This window comes from Ictidomys tridecemlineatus, chromosome 4 (genome assembly GCF_052094955.1).
Source record: "Ictidomys tridecemlineatus isolate mIctTri1 chromosome 4, mIctTri1.hap1, whole genome shotgun sequence".
Classification (NCBI taxonomy): Eukaryota; Metazoa; Chordata; class Mammalia; order Rodentia; family Sciuridae; genus Ictidomys; species Ictidomys tridecemlineatus.
Window position 1 is genome coordinate 52702498 of NC_135480.1, and position 25658 is coordinate 52728155.

Sequence of the window (25658 nt, forward strand, 5' to 3'; positions counted from 1 at the left end):
CAGTGAAAAGAACATTTTTTTGCAGTGATTCTAAGTCCAGAAGTGTGTTTCTTTCTGTGACATCGTGACCCACAGTGGGACAAGTGGGCCGGTGTCTTCAAAGGGTTGTGGGATGGGAAATCAGAGGGTGTGGGTTGAGCAGTATGGAGAATGCTGCGGGTATGTGCAGGCGTCAACAGAGAAGCTGCCACTCTCTCCATCTGCATTGCTGTTTTCTTGAGTGCTACTCACAGGGTCAAGAGTATGTGTAGCCCCAAGACGGCTTTGGAGTTTGGGAACCATACTGGACACTTTCGGGGTGCCCTGTAACCGAACTTTTCAGGCTAGTAAGACTATTCGTCCTCACAAGAGGTAGTGGGTCAAGTTGTAGGACACTGGAACCGGTGGAGCACCGACAAGGTTCTTGGAGCGCTGGAGCCAAGCCGGTGAGGTAGCAGCGGTTGGTGCCGGGGGCTGCGCGGGACGCGGGCACCGCCAGGCCCGCCCCGGCAGGCTGACAGCCGCCCTCGGGCCACCGCGGCCGCGCCCCCTCCGCCCGGGGCCGGGGAGGGGCAAGGGCGGGCGGGGAGGCACTGCCCCCCGCGCGCCGCCCGCCCCAGCCCGGGGAGGACCATGTGAAAATGAGGCCGGGGCTCGGGGAGCGGGCGGGGCCCGGCCGGGGGTGTCAGAGCGCGGCGGGCAGGGCGCCCGCACACACCTCCCGGAGCTGCCGACGCCGCGCTCGCCGCCCGCGTTGCGTCGCCTTTGCCCGCAGCCGCCGCGCCTTCCATGGGGGCCGCGAGCTGCGGCCGTCCCGGGGCGGCCCGGGCGCTGCTGCTGCTGCTGCCGCTGCTACTGACGGCGACCGTCCCGCCGAGCCGGGGCCGCTCCACCGGGCAGCCAGAAGGTGAGTGTCCGTCCGCTAGGGTGCACCTGGCACAGCGCGGCGGCTCAGACGAGCAGGCGGGCGGTGGGAAGAGTGTCCTGGGGGCCGGCAGCTCGGGACCAGGGGCTTGGCGGCTGGAGTTCGCGTGGCCCTTGCTCTCCTGGGGCCCTCACCCGCTGACCAGGCCGAGGCTCCACTATCGCTTGGGCTAGAGGCCCAGGGCCTGATTTCCCTGGCCCAGCCTCGGACCCTGGGCTATTGACAGTTTACATCTCATAGCCCAGGGACTCTGTTCCCGCCCTCCCCCAAAAGTGCCTGCTGGTCAGATTGTAGCAGTTGTGCAGGGAGGAGAGTATTGGGGCCTCCAGGCCAGGTCCCCATTGTGTAGATGGGGAAACTGAGGGCCAAGCCTGGGGTACATCCAGGAGACCAGAGCAGCCTTTCCCTGGCTTTTTCTTTTATATGGGAAGTTCTCCTAGTGCCCTCAGGGTCAACTTGTATCTGCGGCAGCAACCAGCCTAGATTTTGGGCAGCCAGAGGTAAGAACTCTGGAAATTCTGCACTAACTGGACTTGTAATACTTTCAAAACTCTCATTTTACATTAACATCCTGGAGAGGGGTCAACCCAGGAAATACTTTTGCGAAGGCCAGTTCCCAGGTGAAAAGCATGGGCAGGGGTGCGGGTGGGGCAGTTGGGCACTATATCGGGTTTGCTCCATCTGAGAGCTCTGGATAGTTTTTGCTCAGAGCCCAGGGTAAACCTCTGGGTGACAGACAACTGCTCTCCTTTCAGAGCTGTTTTGCCAATTTGGTTCTTCCCTCCGAAGGCATTTTAATGTTGTTTCCTTATGTGCCAGGCACTGTGCTGGCTTGATATCAAGGCCATGACTCAGTCAAGACATTGTCTAGTGAAGATACAGCCAGGAAATAATGACAACCCTACATGATATGTGTGCTGTGAAAGGAGAGCACAGGATAGTATATAACTCCCCTATGGTGAGAGTCATGGCAGGCTTCCAGAAGGAGGTGAACCAAGTCTTGAAGGCCAGTTGGTGATGGTGGAGTAATTCCAATTAGAGGAAACCAGATGGACCTAGCAATAGGGACCTGGACATGGTATGGCTCATCCCAGGGCTCTCAAGCACTTTCGGTTCTGAGGAGTCAAGAGGGGTGGGCTGGTGGAAGGTGAGGTTAAAGAGGGCCAAGCCAGATCACACATGACTTGGACACCAAATCAGGTGCTGGCTGTGCTCTTTTACAGATGTGGATGAGTGTGCCCACGGGCTAGATGACTGCCATACAGATGCCCTGTGTCAGAACACACCCACCTCTTACAAGTGCTCCTGCAAACCTGGCTACCAAGGGCAGGGCAGGCAGTGTGAAGGTAAGTGACTTGGGGACCATTGTAGGTGGGCTAGCAGGGCAACTTCTACCTCCTTACCTCTCATAGTGGACACTCATGTTGGTAAAAGTGCTGCCTCTATCTTGAATCACACCACCTGCTGTCTGAAATGTATTGCAGATCCTTAAAGCTTTGACTGTAAACATCAGGTTAGGGTTGATCATAGTTTTAACTGGCTTTGAAATGTCCTTTTGTTGAGCTTGAAGAAATGATAAGAGGTGTTTTAGTATCTTTTGGTCCCACTCAGCCATGCTCATGGGAGAGCTGTGCCAGAGCAGGGCTGATCCTGTCTCCCTGGCGCAATATGCACCCCCTTACTGGAGATGGGAGTGCTGGAATCTTGCTCTCTCCTTCTGGCTCTGGAGGCTCCGTCCTGTCCATGGCTTTGAGATGTTTGGCACTGGGACTTGCCAAGCTTTAGAGCTACACCTCATCTGAGCTGAAATTTCACCCTTGAAAGATGTGTGTAAAGGAGTATTTTAACCGTTAGTGCTTCAGATCTGGGAATGCAAAGTCCGGACTCTGCCCACTGGGGATTAGTTCAGTGTCATGAACTTTAAAGTTCAGAACTTGATGGAGACTGGGCACTCACAGGAGAAGGCTGTTCTTAGGGATGGAAATCATCATACAGTGGAGCTGGTAGGCTCTTCATGGAGCTCTGGTCCAATCTATCACTCAGATGGGGACATCGAGGCTCAGGGGATTTGTGGCAATGATCACACAAGTCTGCTGGTGAAAAAAGGTCATGTCTCTACCCCAGTTCAGTCCCAGCTCCACCTCTCTCATATATTCACTCAGCTTGTTTCTGTCCCCCTTTGGTTGGGTAAGAAATCATACTATTTATTTATTTAGCAGCACTGGAGTTGGAACTCAGGGTCTATCTACCATAGAGCAACATTCCTAGTCATTTTAATTTATTGTTTTTTATTTTGAGGCAGGGTTTCTAAATTGTCCAAGCTGGCCTTGAACTTGCGATCCTACAGCCTTAGCCTCCTGCCTTCACCTCCTGAGTAGCTGGGATTTCAGGCTTGCACTACTGAACCTGGCCAGAAATCCTACTATTTATATTACTTATAGTCTTCCTATGCAGGAAGAAGTTTAAAATTGATGAGGTGCATTGAATTCATTCCTGCAACTCCCTCCTGCCTCTGGACCCAACCCCTTCAGTCTGAGAGGTTTTATACTCTTTACAACTTGGGCTTAACCTTGGCAGGAACTGACCTGAATACTTGCAGGATCTAAACCTACATAGTGAGTAGTCAAAGTCCCTGCTAAGCACTTTGAAAAATACCTCATTAGACAGGAGGAAAACTTTTAATACATACCTATTTTAGTGCCTTTTAATGACCTCGTGTTCAAACCCTAATGTTTCAAACCAATCTGTTTCATCTTGTGGCCTCTGAGTAATAAAGGTTCTTGGTGTTGGAACAGTGTGTAATATCCAGTACTACCTGGTATGTGGTAAACACTCGTTCTTGTTCTTTTGTTTTGTTTTATTTTGGTACTGGATTGGAACCAGGGAGGCTCTACCACTGAGCTACATCCCTAGTTCTTTCTGTTTTTTTTTTTTTAAATTTTGAGACAGAATCTCACATTAAGTTGCACAGGCTAGACTTGAACTTGCAATCCTCCTTCCTCAGCCTCCTAAATATCTAGGATTACAGACATGCACCATCGTGCCTGGCACTAGTTTTTAAATAAATGACTGTGCAAGATGAGCTCAATCATTGACACCTTGACACAAGGTATTTTCCAAAAATACTCGAATCTGTGAATGAAATATCTAGGTACAGAATATTTAGATGATTAAAGAGGTGACTGTCAAGTGCATTTGTAGTATTGTAGCAATGACTTAATCTCTCCCAGCCCCCACCTCCTGGTCTTACCTGAGACATCCTGGGATTTGAAAAATGGAATTATAATGGGAAAATTTGGGTTTTGTGGTAGGTAAAGACACTCCTTGGGAAATCATTTGGGAAACTCTCTTTTGTGCCAGAGGAGTGCAGATCTGAGTCAGGTTCACAGTCAGGGGTTGGTGGTCCCTCTTAAAACCCTTGTGTTTGTGAAGCCAAGTTTGTATTTTTCTCAGAGGCAGGCAGCCACAGCCATCTCTGACAGCCATCTCTGTCTCTGTCTCTCTCTTGCTCTGCCCTGTGTCTTGGGAGGTCAAAAGACTTCCAGAAACAAACATCTCTATGCCAATTCCTCCATATCACACCCTCTCTGTATTAAATATTCTAATTGCAGTATCAGAATTCACATGTTGCTTCTCTGCTTGGGGGAAAAAAATTCACATTTTTACCATGTGTATATAACATATCCTCTAGTCACTGTATATTCTCCAGGGGCACAAAACTGTGTCATTGGTTTCTTTTAGATAAATATGTCTTTAATAAATGATGTCTCAAGTGACACCTGGCAAGAGTTTCCTTACTCTGAGCTCTTGTTTGACATATTACAAGTGAAATTGAATTGCTAGCAGAGTACAATAGAAAAAGGCTACTATTTAGTTTAAAATAACTAATAATTGGCATTGTTGCTTTTATATATTTTGATTTGCTTTTAAATAATCTATAATTATTGTTATAAAAAATCAAAATGCAAAAGTGTTGAGAAAATTAAAGTACTTCTCATCCCTTTACCCACAGGTAATCACTGTTAACAACAAATACATATTCTTTGTACTATCATGTTAAACGAAAATCTGAGGGCTGGGGTTGTGGCTCATCGGTAGAGCTCACTTCACTCTTGCGAGGCCCTGGGTTCGATCCTCAGCACCACATAAAAATAAATAAATAAAACAAAGATATTGTGTAGAACTGAAAAATAAAATGTTTTAAAAAAACCTAAAACCTGAAATGATTTGGTGTTTTGAATACTTGTAGTATTAATGTTGTGAGTCAGGATATCCCTGTTTAGTTTGGATTTCTTGCTCCAAGAGTTCAGAAATGGAAATTTTCTTTTAAGAAGGAAAAGGAGAAGAAATAAAGATTGTAAGGATTCAAAGATGTGGATGTTCAAAGATATAACTCCTTTATCTGTGTTGCTTTGTTTACTAATTTTTTAGTCTCTGGGGCCCAACCCAAGGTATCATTTGTGCTGTGATTCTCACCAGCCTCACTGCTCATAATTACTCTCACGAATGGGAACTGGGTTTGCCTGGAGTGACTGGAATTATCTTCCATAAAGTTTCTTCTACAAAATATTAGAGGAATGGAAGTATGGGCCTGAAATAAGTAGTTTTTTTAAATAATGTGATTCAGAAGTGGCTTTAGATAAGTGATTGAGCCACTGAGCTACATCCCTGGCCCTTTATATTTTTTATTTCGAGTGAAGAACAGTAAAGAATTCATCTATGTCCTTTGCTCATCTTACTCTAATTTTACTAGCTTACAAAACCAGAAAATTAACATGGGCATAATGTTATTCACTAAATTGTAAATGTTATTCGGATTTCACCAATTTCCCCCTGATATTATTTTTCTGTGCAAGAATTGAATTCAAGGTCCCACAGCCGGTGCTTCTCTTTTATCTCACCCAATCTGTAACACTTCTTCAGTCTTTCCTGGTGTTTCATGACATTGACTTTTTTTTTTTTTTTTTTTTGATGAATACTGCTGGCTTTGTTTGTCTTATGTTTTCTCAAGATAAGAATTGATGTAAGGGACTGGGGTTGTAGCTCAGTGGTAGAGAGCTTGCCTAGCACATGTGAGGCACTGAGTTAGATCCTCAGCCACCACATAAAAATAAATAAATAAAGTTATAAAGAAAAAAAGAATTGATATAAGAGAATGTCTTGTGTTTTCCAATAATAAGATTGAGATTATTTATTTGGGGCAGGACCACCGTAGAAATGCTATGTGTTCTTTTCAGTGGATCACATCAGGGAGACAGATGTCATCATATTCCATTTCTAGCTTTTTTTAACCTTGGTCACCTGGTTAAGACAGTGTCTGCTGGGTGTCTCCACTTCATAGTTACTACTGGTTTCCCATTACAATAGAAACATATTTGGGGAAGATACTTTGAGCCCAGGGTCAATATTGTTTCTTCTTAAATGTTTATCTAAGGATGTTGGGATACAGTTCTGGATCTTCCCTGCAACAATTATTACTGTGATGTGTGCCTACATTTTTTTTTTGTACTTTCCTCATTCCTTACATCTATTAATTGAGATTCTTTTAAAGAAAAAACTGCTTTTTCTTTCCTATTTATTTATGCATTTATTTATGTATGTACTTATACAACACTGTGGACTTATGGGAGTTGATTTTATTATATGTATAATAATTTATTTTTGGCTCAAATCATTCCAGCTTCAGCCATTGGGATTTCCTTCCCATTGTTTCCTGTGTCATTCTGACATCTGTTTTTTGAGAAATTCCTGATTTTCTGATATTTTAAGATGCTTGGGTTAAATCTTATTTTTTTTTTATCTTCAGCCCTGGAATCATCCACTTCTCTAATGCAGTCTGACCCCTTTAATTGGAAAATGGTACACTGACACTTTGGATTCCATATCAATATCAAAAATTCATTATTCCTCTTTAATTATTATTATTATTATTATTATTATTATTATTATTATTATTATTATTATTATTTTGGTACCAGGGATTGAACTCAGGGGCACCTAACCACTGAGCCACATCCCCAGCCTATTTTGTATTTTATTTAGAGACAGCGCCTCATTGAGTTGCTTAGTGCCTCACTTTTGTTGAGGCTGGTTTTGAACTCCCGATCCTCGTGCCTCTGCTTCCTGAGCTGTGGGGATTACAGGCATATGCCACTGCATCCAGCTGCTCTTTGTTTATTTATAACTTCTTTCTCCAACAGTGAGAAGTCTGGCTCTCATTATCTGCAATGTGTTTACCTCTTTGTTTAATCCTAATATAGACACAAGTATTTATAGAGTTACTGAGCCATAACCCTGTGAGTAAACCAGATTTACTAACTAGAATATAGCATACAACTATTTTTTATTTTAGCTCTAAAACATCCAATTAGACATCCATTTCTTTTCTATTCCTATTCCTTTCAGTGTGGTACTTTTCTTTCCTATTCCTTTCAGTGTGTTTATGTTATTAATTTATAATACATTAGGTCCATTTGTTCCTTTTTGTGTTTCGTTTTTATCACCCTACCTCTCACCCCATCTCCTGGTTGGTTGTATATATGTGTGTATACATCTATGTATAAAAATCATCATTATGGTTCTAAGAATCAATGCTATTCAAAAATGTACCTCAGAGAAGTGTGGCTCCCTCCTCATTTCTGTTACCCTGTTCTTCTCTCTTCATCTTTCCACTCCTTTCCTCATTCCTTGTAAGTCACCGGTCTCTGTAGTTTCTGGTTTATGCTTTCTTTATTTCTTTTGGACAAGTAAACAGATAAATTTATGTTTTTTTTTTTTTTAGCAACTTTACTGATGTGTAACTTACCAACCATAACATCATCATTTGCCCTTTTTGTTTTTTGTTTTTGGTAGTACTGAAGATCGAACTCAGGGGTGCTCTATTTCTAAGTTATACCATCAGCTCTTTTCTTTATGGGGGGTGGTACCAGGAGTTGAACTCAGGGGTACTTGACCACTGAACCACATCCCTATCCCTATTTTGTATTTTATTTAGAGACAGGGTCTCACTGAGTTGCTTAGTGCCTTACTTTTCCTGTAGCTGGCTTTGAACTGGTGATCCTCCTGCCTCAGCCTCCCTAGCCACTGGGATTACAGGCATGCACCACTGTGCCTGACACCATCAGCTCTTTTTATTTTATTTTTAATTTTTTGGTACTGGGGATTTAACTCAGTGGCACTTTATCTCTGAGCTACATTCCCAGATCTTTTTATTTTTAATTTTGAGACAGGGTCTTGCTAAGTTGCTTAGGGCCTTGCTAAGTCATTGAGGGTGACCTTGAACTTGGGATCTTCCTGCTTCAACCTTCCAAGTTGCTGAGATCAATGGTATGTACCACCTATACCTCGATTTTTAATTTTATTTATTTATTTATTCTTTTGGTACCGGGTATTAAACTCAGGGGCACTCAACCACTGAACCACATCCCCAGCACTGTTTTGTATTTTATTTAGAGGCAGGGTCTCACTCAGTTGCTTAATCCCTCTTTTGCTGAAGCCTCAGCAAAAAAGGCTGAACTCTTGATCCTCCTGCCTCAGCCTCCTGAGCTGCTGGGATTACAGGTGTGTGCCACCGCACTCAGCTTTTTATTTTGTTTTTGAGACAGGTTCTCCCTAAGTTGCTGAGACTGGCCTTAAACTTGCAATCCTCTTGCCTCACCCCTCCAAATTGCTGGGATTATAGGTTAGTGCTACCATGCTTAGCTGATAGGAGAATTTTGAAGAGATTTTTTTACATCTGTGTTCATAGCATCATTTACAATAGCCAAAAGGTATAAACAATCAAAATGTTCACCTGACATTGGATGAATGGATAAGCAAAATGTGCTACATACGTACAATAGAACTATTGTTCATCCTTGCAAAAGAAGGAAACATAAACTGGGGACTGCAATCCCAGCAACCTCACAATGTGCCTGTAATCCCTTGTCCTTACAAGTTCAAGGCCAGCCTCACCAAGTTAGTGAGCTTCTGAGCAATTTAGTGAGATTCTTTCTCAAAATAAAAAAACTGAGGATGTAGCCCTGTGGTAGAGCAGGGCCTAGGTTCAGTTATTGGTATCAAAAAAATAAAATCTTGTCACATACTTAATTGGGGTAAACTTTGAGAACATTATACTAACTGAAATAAGTCAGTTATCAAGAGACAAATAGTTTGAATCTATGTATCTGAGATACTTAGAATAGTCCAAATCAAAGAGACTGAAAGTAGATGGTGATTGCCAGAGGCTGGGGTGGAGATTAGGAGTTAATTGTTTAATGGGTAAAAAATTTTAATTTTACAAGATGAAAAGATGTAATGGAGATGAATGGAGGTGATGATTGCACAACATTATGAATGATTTAATAATACTGAACCATACACTTAAAAAAAGGAAAAGAAACTACTAAACTGTTTTCCAAAGTGGTTGTGCTATTTTATGTTCTCATCAGTAATGTATGGCAAAAGGATCCCCATTTTTCCACATCTTTGTCAACATTTGTTATTATTCAAGTGAGTGTGAAATGGTAGTCTTAATTTGCATTTCTCTAGTCATTAATAGTATTGAGCATTTTTTTCATGTGCTTATTAGCCATTGGCATACCATTTTTGATCAAATGTCTTTATCTTTCTTTTTTCTTTTTTTACCATTTCTTTCTTTCTTTCTTTTTTTTTTTTTTTTGGTCAGTGGACTTTTATTTTATTTATTTATTTTTATGTGGTTCTGAGAATAAAACCTAGTGCCTCACACATACTAAGCAAGCACTCTACCATTGAGCTACAATCCCAGCCCCTGAAATGTGTTTTTAAATCTCTTGCCCTTTAAAATTCAGTTGTCTCATTATTTTTAAGTCCTTTGTAAAGCATATGACTTGCAATTACTTTCTCTGACTCTGTGGTTTATCTTCATATTCACCCTTGCCCACTCACCCTACTTACTGGGGATTGAACCCAGGGGCACTTTACCACTGAGCTAGAAACCAACTTTTATTATTTATTTATTTTTATTTTTTAAAAAAATATTTATTTTACAGTTGGACACATACCTTTATTTCACTCATTTATTTTTTACGTGGTGCTAAGGATTGAACCCAGGATCCAGCGCGTGCGAGAGGAGTGCTTTACCTCTGAGCCACAACCCTAGCCCTATTTATTTATTTTTTATTTTGAGATAGGGTCACTAAGTTGCCCAGGCTGGCCTTGAACTTGAAATTTTCTTGCCTCAGGCTCAGCTTGCATTACAGGTGGGTACCATCAGGCCAGGATTGTCTTTATTTTGTTTTTAAGACAGGGTCTTGCTAAGTTGCTTAGGGCCTTGCTAAGTTGCTGAGGCTGGCTTTGAACTTGTGATCCTCCTGCCTCAACCTCCCAAGATGCTGGGATTATAGGCATATGCCACATCTTTATTTTCTTAATGTCTTTTGAAGTATAAAAGTTGTAAATTTTGATGAAGTCCATTAAATTTATGCATTATGAGTTTGGTGTTGTATGAAAGAAATCTTTACGAGGGTAAATTCTCAAAAACTTTTCTCTTAAAAACTTTATAGTTCTTACATTTAGGTCTATGATCCATTTTAAGTTGCTTTTTGTGTATAGTAGTAGGTAATGGTTAAAATAATTTTTGCATGTGTATTTTCCATTATTCATCACCATTTAATGAATAGACTATGATTTCTCCCAATGAATGCCTTAACACTTTTGTCTAAAATCAAGTGACCATAAATCAAAGGTTTATTTCTGAATTCTCAGTTCTGTTCCATTGATCCATATGTCTCTTTATGCCTATACACACTGTCTTGGTTAAGTATAGCTTTGTAGTAAGTTAAATTTCCCCAAATGTGTTCTCATCTTTCAAAATTGTTTTGACTCTTCTGAAACTTTTGTATTTTCATATAAATTTTGGGACAAGCTTGTCAAGTTCTACAAAAGCGTGCTCAAATTGTGTGTGTGTATGATTTTTTAAATTGTCTTATTTCTTACATGAAAACATGCTACATATACTTTTTTGCATTTTGATTTTTTCCAATAAATAGTGTATTCTAAAAATTACTTCAAGTCAGTTCATGGAAAACATCTTTACTTTTTTATAGTTGTATAATACTACCATCAAGTAGATTTACCATATTCAATAAACCTGTCTCCTGTATATGGACTTTTAGGTTGTTTTCAGTATTTTGTAATTTCAAACAATGCTTCCATGAATAATTTGGTGTATTTTTTATTTTTCTGCTGTTGGGTGAATTCTGAGATGTGGAATGGCTAGCTACAAGTCATAGGTCAAAGACATAGCACCTGTTTGATTTACTTCTGTTTTATTCCTTAGACATTGATGAATGTGAAGATGAATTCAATGGAGGCTGTGTCCATGACTGTTTGAATATTCCAGGCAATTATCGATGCACTTGTTTTGATGGCTTCATGTTGGCTCATGATGGTCATAATTGTCTTGGTAAGGAGAACCTTTAGAAACGGCAGTTCTCATCTCCCCACCCCTTTCTTTCCTTTGGTGAAAACCTAGTTATTAAGACAAAAATGGCATCAGAGACTTGTGTTTTCCTGACCCATGGAAATGAGACTCCCCGCTGGGCATTATGTGGAACACCTGTAACCCCAGCTAGCTACTAAGGAGGCTGAGGCAGAAGGTCTGTGAGTTAGAGACAGCCTGAATAATTTAGTGAGATCCTGTCTCAAAATAAAAAATAAAAAGGTCTGGGGATGGTGTTCAGTGGTACAGCTTCCCTGGGTTCAATCCCCAGTACTGTCCCCTGCACTCTGCCCCCACTAAAAAAAATTCAGACTCCCTAAGAGAAAATCAGGTACATGATTTATCTATAACATAGACCCATCAGTCCAAGGAGATGGGTAGACATTGTCATTATTATTTACTGATTATCTGTCATTGATTTGTCACCTTTAAGATCTTTGATTTTGTGTTGAAAAGATCCTGACTTATAGCCATTTCTTCAATGTTTTAAGTGTCATTATTCTGAAATTAGCCCTGAAGACTTTAATATTGGCTTGGGTCACAGCCGGATAGACCCCCTTCTTTTTTTTTGAAAGAGAAAGAAAAATCAAACAGAAACTTTCCAGGAACATCCTCTTAGTAGTCCACAAAACAGAAACATCTGTTGGAGTTTCAGTCCTTGAATTAGAGACTGCAGAGTGTTGTTTACATCAATTCCTTATACCAGAAATAAAATGGAACTTAGAAATAGTGAGCAGTTGGATGGGGCTGAGTGCTGGGAAGTCTTTGAGGACTCAGCACACCTGCCAGGTAGGTGTTTGTACTTTGCTTTTTGCAGGGTGGGGGGTACCAGGGATTGACTCAGGGGCACTTGACCACTGAGTCACATCCCCAGTCCAATTTTGTATTTTATTTATCGACAGGGTCTCCCTGAGTTGCTTAGTGTCTCACTTTTGCTGCTTTGAACTCGAGATACTCCTACCTCAGGCTCCATAGCCTCTGGGATTACAGGCATGTACCACCACGCCCAGCTGTGGTTTGCTTTTTTTTTTTAATTTATTTTTTTTTAGTTGTAGTTGGACACAATACCTTTATTTATTTATTTATTTTTATGTGGTGCTGAGGATCGAACCCAGGGTCTTGCACGTTTGAGGCGAGCACTCTATCACTGAGCCACAAACCTAGCTCTGTGGTTTGCTTTTTAAGGCTGGCATTACCAACTATACAGGAGGTCATTACGGGAGACAAATGGCATCAGGGTCCTTTGACACTGATGTCCCTTCATGTGTTTGCCCTGCTTATTTCTATAAAGTCAACCAAGAAGTAACTTGAGCCAGGCTCTGACTCTGGGAACAGCTATTTAGATGTCCCTTAGTGGTTTGTAGGGAATGGTCACTTGATCAAATGCTTTGAGATCAGCATTAAAGGGCTTAGGAAAGCTGGGTGTAGTGGCCCATGCCTGTAATCCCAGCACTTTGGGAAGCTGAAGTGGGAGGATCATGAGTTCAAAGCCAGCCTCGGCAATATAGTAAGACCCTAAGCAACTCAGAGAGACCCTATTTCTAAATAAAATATAAAAAAGGGCTGAGGATATATAGCTCAGTGGTTAAGTGCCTCTGGTACATTCTTCAAAAAAATAAAGAAAGAAATGAAAAGAAAGAGAAAAAAAAGGCCTTAGGCAGAAGTTGTGTTTTGAGTGGTGGAGTTCTGGAGTGGGGTAGAGAGTATTTCCATTTGGGATGCAACCCAGATGTGACCTTTATCCCATTTCAGTATCTTCTGTAGCTCCATTCTCACTTAGATTCTGTCCTTTGCTATCTGTGCCCTATGGGAGAGGCCAGGCTTTGGGTACACAGCCTTGAAAGCCTGAAGTGTCAGTAAGATTTGATTGAAGACCAGGGAATCAACCACCTCTCTGCAAACTTTCTAGGCAGTCAGTGTCAAAAAAGACACATTAAAGAGACAGTCCTGAGACAGGAATGAATTGCAATGAATTAAAAACTCTGAAAAGGGGAAGTTCTTTTTCTGTTGGGAGACTTACAGTATGGGTTTTTTGTTTGCTTTGTTTTCCATTTTCAGCGGGGAGATTTCCCTTTGATTTGCCAACAGTGGCATTCTGAGGATTCATATCTGATGGCAGACCCAGTCATTATGGTTATGCTCTGATCCACAGCCTTCGGGAAAATGTGAGCTTCCTAAGAGCAAAAAGCTGACCCATCCAAGGCTTCAGGACCTGGGCCAGGGCAGGTGGGATGGTTCTAAGTACAGGCCTGCTCAGAAATCCTGAGGCCTGGATTCTTGCTTTGCCTTGGCCAGTAACATAGTAGGGTATTTCATCAGGGTATTTCCATTTCTCCTCCTCGGGTCTCTTTTGTGAACTTGGTGACAAACATCTGCCTTACAGAGAGACCCTGAACATCCACTAAGCATGTCTGCAGGGGCTAAGGATTCTTTAAAAGGAAGGCATGAGAAGATGAAGTCCATTTGGAAGAGTGGGACCAGTATACATAGCGACTGCCACTCAGACCAGAAAGGGTCAGTGCAGTTTGTGGCAGGAAAAGAAGGTCAGGACCCAAACTCTTTGGGAATGGCAGGTTCCTGTGAGGACCCCTTCCTTCTCATCAGCCCCCTAGCCATACATTAGCCACAAATGTAGAGTCTAGAGTACTGGCACCAAACCCAGGGGTTCTGAGATCCTGAATGCCCACAAGCCTGAGAAATGAATGCAGCCCACTCTGCCTGAGTTCTGAGTTGATAGAGCGCCTGGGAGCTCGTCGTAGCCGTTTGGCTTCATAGCAGCAGTTCTCAGTCCTCACCTCACTTAAAAAATCACCTTTAACCATTGCTATTGCATTGGCCTCACCCAAACCCAGTTCTATTTGTGTCTCTGGAGGAGGAGTACAGCAATCTGGGTGCTAACATGAGGGCAAGGCTTAGAACCCCTGTCCCGTAGTCTGGAGAAGCTCACAGGCCTGATGATATTTATTTGTGTATGTGAAAACACACTGTTGTGTTTATCTAATCATGGTGTGACACTCAATGACACAGTTCTGATTGCTTTGGAGAAAAAACAGTGGGTTAAGTGTGAGGTGGGCACATTTAATCCTGGATGTGGTGCTGAGGGAAACAGCTCTCCTGCTCACTTTGAGTCTTCCATGTGGAACACCAAGGCCAGGTGTGTCTCAGCTCGGCTCATCCTCTGGAATGTGCTTCCTTCACCCTTTGGCATAGGCAAGGGTGAGTTTGTTAGGCTTTAGGGGATGGCTCAAGTCCCATCAGTTTAGTCAGGCATCTGCTTCGTAGTGTGGGAGGACAGATGCCTGTAAGATCTGAGGCTTGAAACCAGATAACAGACATTTAAATGTGAATTTTCTGGTTACAGATATGCCCAGGAGCTAGTGATAGGCATATGAGAAATTAGACTGAAGAAAATAAACTGTTTTTTTCCCCCTCTGTATTGGAGATGGAACCCAGGGGTACTTTACCATTGAGCTTTTCTGCAGCTCTTTTCATTTTTATTTATTTTTTTGACACAGGATTCTGCCTCCCTAGTAGCTAGGATTAAATTGCTTTCTAATCAGCCTTCTTCACAAAGAGTCTTTGTGGCATCTGAGACTCTTCTTGAAGTTTTTTCTTCTTTGGTTCTGGTGATGCTCCTGTATGGATAGTTAACGACTACCTGCTGTGTTCTAGGGCTGAGTTAATTAAAACAAAAATCTTGTCCCCAAGGAGTTTGCAGTCTAGTGGCGATGGATAGGTAAAAGGTCTTGAAGATGCACCTGGGTAAATGTTTCGGTGAGGGGTGCACAGGGTGCTGTGGCCACAGTGGGAAGAAAGGCCTCTAAGCCTATCCAGGGTATGAATGCAGGAGCAGGTTGGGGAGGCCTCCTTTCTCCCTGCATTCCTGGCCTTTCCTCTGAGGCTACTTGTCCCTCCTCTACCTGCTTCCTGCCCTTGATGCTGTCCAGAATTTGACTGCTGCTGTCTCCTTTCTGCCTGTTTCTCTGCTTTCATATTCCTGCCCTTGGCTTTCTCGTGTACAGTCACTACTTTGGCAACTGCAAGTAAGTGGTTTCCAAGGCTGTACATATGGCCCTGGATTCTCTTCCCATTTACCCTCCAGGTTTCCCCCATCTGCTGGATCTAGCCCTGATGTCACATGTCAGGCACATCCTCTCCCTGTCTAGGGATGAAGGGGGCAACTATGTCACCATCCCCATTTCAGTCCCCAGCACTGGTCTTGCCTATGTTTGTGTTCTAGAAGGACCCAGCATCAACTTCTTATCCTCTAACAATGCCCCACTCACAGCCTGCAAGTCTTCCAGCCCTGTAGGCACCTTATCCACCCACAATCTTCTACACCTGCCTTGCTAGCAAACCATGGTCAGGCCCAGTTTGCTGTCTATCCCCAGTTAGGACAGCACTGGCCATGGCTGCCCAGTGTGTGTGTGCAGGTGGATTCCCAGCTATCAGTTCTTTCCCTTCTCTGCATCTGACCCTCAATTGCTGCCTTATTTTTCCCAAAGTGCCCACCCCCGCCAGTGGTTCAAAACTGCCTTCCTTTGCCTGGTATTCAAAATCCTGCAGTGTGACCTCAATCTATCTTCCCAGCTGTATCTCCTGTGACTTCCTTCCACATTCCCTGTGCTCCAGCCAAATCAAATGACTCACTGTATCTGAGTTCTTCCATGCTTCCCAGCCTCTGGGCCAGGACTTACATTCATTCTTCTGCCTGCAGTCTCTTTTCCTCCTAATTTATAATGCAAGGAATTCTAAGGCCCTCTTTTTATCAGTTTCTCCTTAAAAACTGTGCTGATCCCACACGATCAGATGTGACCTGTCTTTCCTCTGTACCACCTTTTGCCTTATCTCAGATGTCTATTTGTCTTTCTTCCTCTCCTGAAGGACATGCTCCTAGAGGAAGAAATTTTATCTTACTCATCTAGCACCATGCTTTGGAAAGTGAAGGTGTTCAGTAAATGAACTGATTATCTAAGCAGAGATGAATAAATGAACTGATTTATTCATCAGCCAGGGTCCTGGCTAAGTGAGTCCCAGACACATGAGGCTGGGTAATCATCTGCAGTCCTGTAGTTTTGATTCTGAGAGCTTCTGAGATGCAGGGACAAGGAAAAAAGCCCTCATCTCTGCTTAGCAGGAGTCCTTGAGCTGCTGGGCTGGGTGGGGTATTTGAAACAGCCACAAAAGCAAAGGCAAATCCCTCCCTCCCTCCAGATGTGGACGAGTGCCTGGAGAACAATGGCGGCTGCCAGCACACCTGTGTCAACGTCATGGGGAGCTACGAGTGCCGCTGCAAGGAGGGCTTTTTCCTGAGTGACAATCAGCACACGTGCATTCACCGTTTAGAAGGTACCTCTGCCCTGTTGGAGGTTGGGGAATGGTCACAGGGGAGGGTCCTCGCCCCCATGTGCACACAGTACTTCTGAGGGTAAGTGCAGCATATTGAAAGTCTGGAGGCCTGGGAGCAAGTCCAGACTGCAGCTGGGGAGCCATGGATAGTTATTTTTCCTTCGCCTTCCTTACCCAGAAAACTCAGTACAGACACTGCGGAAGCTCCAAGGTCTTCACAAACCCTCATCTCCTCTAGTTCTAATCTTTAAATAGAGTGTATTTCAAACAGAACTAGATGTCTCTGGAGAAATAAGATGGGTGATCTACCAAGTTTTTTACAAGTGTGCTGAAAACCACAGTACCAGTGTCAGCCTGCCCCTTGTTCTGGGTGGATTCAGAGGGGACTGTACCTTTCTGTGGAGACTGGCCATGAATTGCCCTGCTTCAACCCTAAACTAGTTTTTTTCCCTGTGTTATGCTTTTTTTTTTCTTTGACTGGAATCAAACCCAGGGCCTCATATATGCTTTGCAAGCACACTGCCACTGAGCTATATTTCCAGTTCTTTTTAAATTTTACTTCACTAAGTTGTCCAGGCTGGCCTTGAACTTGAATCTTCCTGCCTCAGCCTCCCCAATAGCTGGGATTATAGGCATGGGACATGCCCAGCATGTTTTGCATTTCTTTCTTTCTTTGTTTTTTGTTTAATGGTTTGCATTTCTAACTCCAAGCCTCTAGGATTTTGAGAGGCAGGAGGATCCCTTTCTACATTGAGGCTCTCTGTGCTGCAGTTTCTTTATCCGGGGCCTCTATTTATTATTCCTCCATAAATGCACAGGAAACCCATCTCTTCTGATGGCCTCACTTTCATTCATTCTCTTTGATTTGAGTTTATACCTTTTTTAAAATTAATTAATTAATTAATTAATTAATTAATTTTTATTCCTGATGGTGGAGTGTTGGGAGAGAGAAGCATTAAGGACATGTAGCCAATCAGTTATTTTTAACTAACTGTCATCCTTTTAATTCTTCACTGCTCTTTTAAAAGAGCAATTGTGGTGGCTGTATTTCTCTTGTAGTTACATCTGCCTGTTTTTTAAGGGAAGTGCCCTAAATATTAAACTATTAATTTCTTTTGGCATATTCTGCAAATTCACTCTCATAACTTAAGAGTGAGGTCATTTTAAGTTCTGTTTAATCACACATTTGAAGATTTATTGTTTATCATAGTTTCGGTGACTTTTCAAGGGTTTCTTTGTGAAAGATGATTTTGACTCATTTTTCAAAGATGCAAACTCATACTTTATGCCTAATGAGAATACTAAGAAGAGTCCTCAGAGAAATCACCAGGGGCCAGTGACTTTGATGATTGTGATCACCCCAATCTGCCTATTCTAGTGTTTGTGGTGGGGGAGTCACACATGCTGTCTCTATTTGTAACACAGAGTGTGGCTGTCAAGTGGGTTCTTGGTCTCATGAATTTGAAGAATGAAATCCACGGACACAAAAATGAGAGCAAGATGACAGAATTTATTACAGTAACAGAAAGAAATCAGAGCTTCCAGGGAGAGAGGGGTCCCAAGAGAGAGATGCCAGTTGTCCAGGGGTTTGTATGGATCTTTAGGTTTAAGGAAGTCGGCCTCCTGTCCAATCCTGGGTAAGGCATTCAGTGTTTATGAGGCACTCATGCAGCCTTTAGTCCAATCAAAATATTGATCAGGCATTTTTCCTTCTTTGGAGAGGTTATGAATTCCAAGTCACATATGTCCCGATTTAAAAATAACCTTTTTGCAAGTTTCTCAGCAAAAACGTGCAGCTGCTATTTGTGCTTTGCTGCCCAGGAAGTCACCCAGGGGCCTATTTCCCTATCTAGCTAGACTTTTCTCTTCCTCCTGACTTTATAACCATGCAAATTACTTATCCTATGGTAGGTGTGGCCCTTGATAGAGTAGTAGTTGGGTCTTATTTTCCTGCCGGGTTCTCTGGTGTGCACTGAAGTCTTGTCCAAAGTAGGTAGAACTGGAGGTGGGGGTGAATTAAGTTGCCAGGGACAGAGAGTGATCCGAACCTCAGAGCATCACCCTCATTGGTAGTTCAAAGCTGTTTCATGAATCATGCTGGCTCTTCTTCTGGTGGTTGGGGCAGGAGGAAGGGACCTATGGTGAAGCCATTCCTGGAAACCCTGCTATAAGTCCCACCACTCAGGGCAGCTTGTAGGGATTCAGATGCTCTCTTAACTTGTACTTCCCGGGCCCTGGCTCAACCTTTCTCTCCTTGAAAGCCCCTAGATTGAGTAGAGACAGAGGATCCTTATAACAGAAGTAAATACAAATGCAGTTCCTTCCTGCAAGCTGTTTTCTAAATTTCCTCCAATTCAGACATTCTTAGATCCCCCGAAGAGTATTTAAAATGATCATATTTGTCTGGAACTAAAACCAAAATCCAAGAATTTGAGTTGTGGTCTGGAAGTGCTCTCTGTGATTTTCTGTTGCGTTTCAACCTGATAGCTTGGTAAATACACACCAGTGGGAGCCAGCTGATCACAGCAATTTGTGACCCCCTCCAGCCTAGGGTCTTAGTTCTTTAAACTGAATAACCTCTGAACAATATTCCTGTAGGACCTCCTCCCTGGGCTCTTAGAAATTGTATTAAAACAGACTTAAAAACCCACAGTTGGTATTTTAAAGTCTGCCAAAGGAGGTAACACCAGCAGGTTAGTATTTTCCAGTGCTGCTATTGTTTTTAATAACTGTTTACTAAGTACTCTTCAGTATAGGGGATCAAAACAGCTGATTCTGAGGGAAAGCTCAAGCTATTTATCTTTTTTTTTTTTTTTTAATCCTTAGAGACCCTAAGCTCTGATAAAGAGACTGTGTGTTTTCACCCATGTAATGGGGGTAGGCTGGAGAGACACACATCACCCCTGCCTGCCATTGTTCCTATTCATGGGCGCTCAGGCTCTCAAAATGAGCATTCCTCTTTGGTTTTGTCTGCTCTGAGAACATTTAGATGGTGCAGGTAATGGGGAGTATTGGGGTGAGGAAGGCACTGCTTTCTCAGTCCTGTATTATGTGATATTTTTTGCCTCATTCTCAAGACGTGCTCTTATTTTATTATCTGTTCCTAGAAATATCCTTCATTGCCTGGGGAGCATCAAAACAGGGAATTTCTGGTGTTTCTTAACTGTCTCCCTTCTGGTGAATGAAGGGTCTTAGATATTCCTGAAGAGCTGGGACCCTCTTTGGGCCTCCTGATTTTTAACAGACCCATCTGCCTCCCCCAGCAGTGATTTTGTTTTGAGTCAGGGTACTATGAAAGGCTTGGGGGGGTTGCTTCTTGAAAAATGGTCTAAGCCTCCATTACTTCTTGGTAACTGCCAATCTAGCTTGATATGATAGAATATCAGGGGGCAGCTTCTCTATGTACTGGATAGTGTCTGGCACCTAGTCATTCTTATGAAATATTTTTTCTAAATGAACTGCTCAAAGACAGTAAAGATCACTTTGCAAACATCTTGACAGACCTGTAAACAAAGTGAAAAAGGCAGTGAAGATGAAGGAAATATTCTCTTCAAGTGTTCTGCCACCTTTTTTTGGGCACTGTTACATTTACCCTCCAGTGTTCCTGGTGTGGTTATTTCAAGTGCTTCACTGACCCAAATACAAACTGCTTACTGGTCCTTCTCAGGAGGACAGGACCCTGCTTCTTTTGGGAGACAGCTTTCACCTCCAGTACCATCTTGATACTGGGGAGTGAATGATATCTTCAGAAATTACCAGCCAGAGCAGAGAGAACTATGCATGCATCCAGAAAATCTCTGTGTTACTTGACAGCAGTCCTTGCTTGGCAGGGGCAAATGAACTCCAGCAACATGCACAGATTGGGTACCAGGGTGCAGACCATTCAGAAATGTCAGATAAAAAGCAAGGTTGTTCTAGGAGAGACACAAGAGAGTAGGGGATGTCTTAAAGCTGTGCTGTCTTTTGGAATAGGAATGGTACCTGTTTATGTTGAAAAAGCTATTCTTATGATACATTGGTGGATGGAGGAGACTTGTGATTTCATTAGAGCCTATTGGCTAAGGTTTTAGAGACACAATAAGAAACAGTGTTAGATCCTAGAGATGTTGAATGAAACCTGTTGAACTTGTGTTTAAACAGTGCTACTTCTAGTATTAGGAAGTGTCTTGTTAATAGAGAGCCAATGAGAACCAAGTCCCTACTTAGAGATATTTTAGAGTTGTACTGCATAGAGGCCAAGAAACAGCATATGACAGGTCTTTAATGCAGTACTCAAAGTTCCTTCAAAGTGATGGCAAATAGCAAGATCTCAATAAATTGGTTTCAAGATGAGGCAGGATCTGGTAACCCACACAGGTGTACTGTACTGTTTCTATGCTATCTAAATGATGCACAATAAGCCATCCAGGAACATAGCCACCTGTCCCCATTCCTACCATAATTAGTACAAGATTGGCTCTAATAGAAATTTGTAGTATACCTAAAAAATTGTACAGTAGCTAAAGGAAACCACATGTATGAGACTGACTCTCTCTCTCTCTCCTTCTGTGTTCTCTTGTCATAGTGCCATTGTATGATGCTGTCTGTCAGAGGCTTATGTTATGAAGCTGCGGAGGGCAGGGCCTAGGAACCAGCATAAAAGAGGTCCCTGGCAGGTGTCCATGTGGTGATGTCAAAACGTAGTTGTCACCCTCAACTTCACATCTGTGGATGTGGTAAACGTGGAGAGGAGGGTTGACATTTTTTGAAAAAGGTCTTCAAGAATATGTGAAAAAGTTGAGACTTTTACCATCTCATCACCCCATCTGCAAATTTGCTTAGAGAGATTCTCCTTTTCTCTTTCTGTTCTTGACCAATGAATGAATAAAGTTATGGCAGAGATAAAAGTTTGGGTCCTAGTTCCTGGAGTAAGCAGGCTCAGATACCACACCCAGAAGAGTATTCCAGGTTATTGAGGAGGGCTCCCACCTCTAGGAGAGTTGAGACATTATGTCTCTTGGGTGATTTAAAAAAATTGTGTTTCTATTAATTTACCTAGCTTATTTTGAAATATTCTTTTAAAATGTGGAGCAGATAGAGACCCAGGAGGGCAGATTTATGGCCTAGCTTCCTACCTCCCATTCCACCAGTCTCTTGGAGCTCCTCTGCAGAATCCTCAGGATCCTGACCACTACCGGATGACCTGCTGCATGCTGCTGTTTTGCAGAGGGTCTGAGCTGCATGAATAAGGATCATGGCTGTAGTCACATCTGCAAGGAGGCACCGAAGGGAAGTGTTGCCTGCGAGTGTAGGCCTGGTTTTGAGCTGGCCAAGAACCAGAGAGACTGCATTTGTAAGTATGGTCTGGAACTCAGCTGTATGAGGGACATCATACCCCAGAGGCTACCTTCCATAGCTCAGCATGAATATCTCCTGGCACGGGGAAGGCAGTTGGCACAAGTGCTGTCCTCTATCCAGTGCTTGGTTCACTGTATGAGGGTAGTCTCTGTAGGAAAGGGGAATGCTATTTAATTAATTAACTAACTAACTAATTAATTAGTACTGGGGATTTAACCTAGGAGCACTTAATACTGAGCTACATCCCCAGGCCTTTTTATTTTTTTATTTTGAGACAGGTCTTGCTGAGTGGCTCTGGGCCTTGTTAAGTTGCTGAGGCTTGCCTTGAACTTGCAGTCCTCCTGCTTCAGCATCCCAGGTCACTGGGGAATGCTATTTTAAAAAGAACTACTCAGAAGGAAATGAAATTAGGGAGTAAAGAGTGTGAATATTGGGCTGGGGTTATAGCTCAGTGGTAGAGCGCTTACCTAGCGCATGTCAGGTACTGAGTTCAATCCTCAGCACCATATAAAAATAAATAAATAAAATAAAGATATTGTGTCCATCTACAACTAAAAAAAAAAAAAAAGAAAGAGTGTGAATTTGGGGGATCAGCTCTTCTTCCCACAGTATAAAATAAAATTCTCTTATCTGGCAGTTATAGCTCCTGGCTACCTGATCCCTGCTTTCTTTATAAGTCTCATCTGCCTCCTTTTCCCAAACTCAAAACTCATTGCCTTTTGGGGGGTGCCTCATCTTCTTGATACCTGTCAACCTTTTCAAGCCCTCCTCCAATCCTAGTGTGGTGAACTTTGGTTCAATCTTCAACATCCTACCTAACTTCTAATAATGACAAAGAACACACCTACAGTTTTTGGAGCATTTATTATGTGTAAAGTCTTTTCTCAAGGTATTCCACATTAATAATAACAACAACAATAACAATTATTATTATTATTATTTTGGCAGTATTGGGGATATAACCCCGGCTTGCTCTATCACTGAACTATATCCCCAGCCCTTTTTATTTTTTATTTTGAGACAGGATCTTGCTAGGTTACCAGGCTGCCCTCAAACTTGTAATTCTCCTACCTCAGTCTCCTGGGAGCTGGGATTACGGGTGTGTGCCTCCCCATTAATTTTTATAAGTATCACTCTATGACTTAAGTATTATTACTCCCAATTTTAGTTGAGAAAACTGTAGCGAAGATAAAGCAACAAGATCCCCTTGTGAGTAAGTGGGAAATTAGTTTCAACCTTAGGTCCTCCTGACTCTAAGGCTGTGCTCTTAATCTCCATACTTCAGTGCCTCAGAAGCCTTCCTAGTGGTAGCTGTTTTGTATTTTGGTTCCCATAGCACTTTGTTTCTTTCTCATAGTGTGTGACATTTTGATTTGAATTGTGTTTTCAAATGTCTGTCTCCCCAGTTATAAGCCATTCCAATCCAGGACTTTATCTCCCTTTTTGCTTTTCAGTCTTCTCTGTTGTCTACTGCAGGATGTATTCAGTGTGCACTGGTTTAACTAATAAGTGAATGGTGGTGTACAAATGTGGACACAGCTGCTGCACAATGGTTGTGGTAGCAAAACCCCAATGGGTAACAGGAAACGAATGGCAATTAATGGTGTTCCTAACCACTATTTATGCAGAGAGAATACTGCTATGGATAGTCATTTGCAGTGAGGAGACCTTAGTGGTTAAGAAATGAGGAGATGGGTTTACCTCAAAGCTTGCCAAACCATGGCTGGTGCCACCATCACCCTCAAATAACAGGCTTTGACAGGCTCTTACAGCCTCCTAAAGTGAGGTTGTCTTTGAGGGCTTTCAGGGGCAGAGCAGAAACCACTTCTGCCTCCAGAACTTCAAAGGAGGGCCCAGACCCCCCAAGACGCACCCATGGAATGAGACTCTCAGCATTTCAGTTTTCCAGGGGCCAATTGCTAGAGGTAGAGTATTATTAACTTGTTTTTAAAAATTTTAAATGCTTTTAAGTTGTCACTGTTTAAAGATTCAATATTCTTTAACATTCAAATAATCAAACAGAAACATTTGGAGAATAAAAAAAAAAAAAAGCAAGGTCCAGAATCCTACTATATAACTAGTTATTTTGATTTTTTCATATTCCTGTTTGGTTGTCATTCATGTGCATAAACAATCTTCACATACCTATAATCACAGAACAGCTGCTTTCTCACATCTCAAATATGTAATTAGTTCTTTTAAATTAGAAAAATTGCAAAGGCCGATGTAAAAATTCAAACACTCTAAATTAATCTCCCTCTCCCATTTCCTTTGTCAGAGGTGACTCTGTTAATAGTTTGGTGAGCACAGATAGCCTGGTAGTTGACATTTTTAATTTATTTTTTGGCCTGTCATCAATGCGTTCATACATAGTCTTCATAATTATTGGTTAATGCTGCATTAACTATGTGCAAAGAGTCATCATCTCCTCTGATTATCTTCCATTTTAGCAAATCTAGATGGAGTCAGAGAGTAATCCTAACATATATGTACAAATTAAATATTGTCAGTTTACTCCAGATATGAAGTGCTATGGCATTTCGCAAAGCCTCATACAGGCAAGTTTCATTAGTTAGAGCAGAGCAATAGCCTAGAATCTCTTAGTATAATTCCTCCCAACTCTGCCATCTTCACCCTCCCATATGACTTTGTTCAAACTTATGTTTCAGCATTTATTTCTATGATTTGTTCTATGACTATCTGCTTAGGCAGCCATGGACAGGGCCTGAATGGGAATTCTCTCTTTTATGCACAGAGCCTGGCATTCACTAGGCCCTCAAATACTTGCAGAGTAAAAATCAGAGTTCCTCCAAAGCAAACAACCCTGGTTGTGGAAACCTCAGTGCTTTATGTATTGATGCATTTTGCTCTCAGTGACCTGTAACCATGGAAATGGTGGGTGTCAGCACTCCTGCGAAGACACGGCTGAAGGGCCCGAGTGTAGCTGCCATCCACAGTACAAGTTGCACACAGATGGGAAGAGCTGCCTTGGTGAGTAGTAGTCCCCACACTGGGTGAGAGTCTGCCCCAGCCTACCCACCGCTAATCTTCACCTTACCCTCACTGGAGTTTAGTGCTAGATGCAGGGTATTTCTGGTGCATCTGGCCCCAAACAGGCACTGCTGCTTCGATGGTGCAGTGGGAATGGTCTAGTTCTGGGCTAGAGGTCCCCCTCTCTCCCTGTGAGACCTTGGAAAGCCCTTCCTCCTTCACCTGGAAAACACATCCCAAAGGGCCAGGACAACACAAAGTTAGAGCTAGCTGTTTGTGATAATGCAGCAGGCTTTACAGTCAGCAGGAGCCTGGGATGCATATTTCTGGTGGATTGTCTGTCCTTTGCTAGTTCTATTTTAGAGGTTTCCAGGCTCAAGTTCTTTTTTGTTCTGAATTAAGGTTACTGAAATGAGCTGAAGCTTGCATTCCCTAGTGTCTCTTTGGTCAGTGCAATATACTTCCAAAACCTTTTCTACATTTAACATTTATAAGGATCTGTGGCCATTTAACACACAGTGTTTCTCTCAGAGCCTCATTATAGCACATTTTTATTGAGTGAACAGAGTCACACATTTTACATTGTTCTTGTGTCTGGGATTTCAGCAGAAATAG

General features: G+C 42.5%; 1 protein-coding gene across 4 annotated transcripts in view; it reads left to right on the forward strand.

Annotated features, from left to right (window-relative positions):
- The first annotated feature begins 546 nt into the window (after window positions 1-546).
- Scube2 (signal peptide, CUB domain and EGF like domain containing 2) overlaps window positions 547-25658 on the forward strand; it is a 74340-nt gene continuing 49228 nt past the window's right edge. The window contains exons 1-6 of one of the 4 annotated variants that reach the window (XM_078046523.1): window positions 547-886; window positions 2128-2250; window positions 11205-11330; window positions 16581-16715; window positions 21922-22047; window positions 24927-25043. In XM_078046523.1, coding sequence (XP_077902649.1) covers window positions 769-886; window positions 2128-2250; window positions 11205-11330; window positions 16581-16715; window positions 21922-22047; window positions 24927-25043 — 745 coding nt within the window. In that variant the 5' untranslated portion in view covers window positions 547-768. The remainder of the gene's footprint in view (window positions 887-2127; window positions 2251-11204; window positions 11331-16580; window positions 16716-21921; window positions 22048-24926; window positions 25044-25658) is intronic. The other 3 variants (XM_078046521.1, XM_078046522.1, XM_078046524.1) reach the window with 3 other exon arrangements.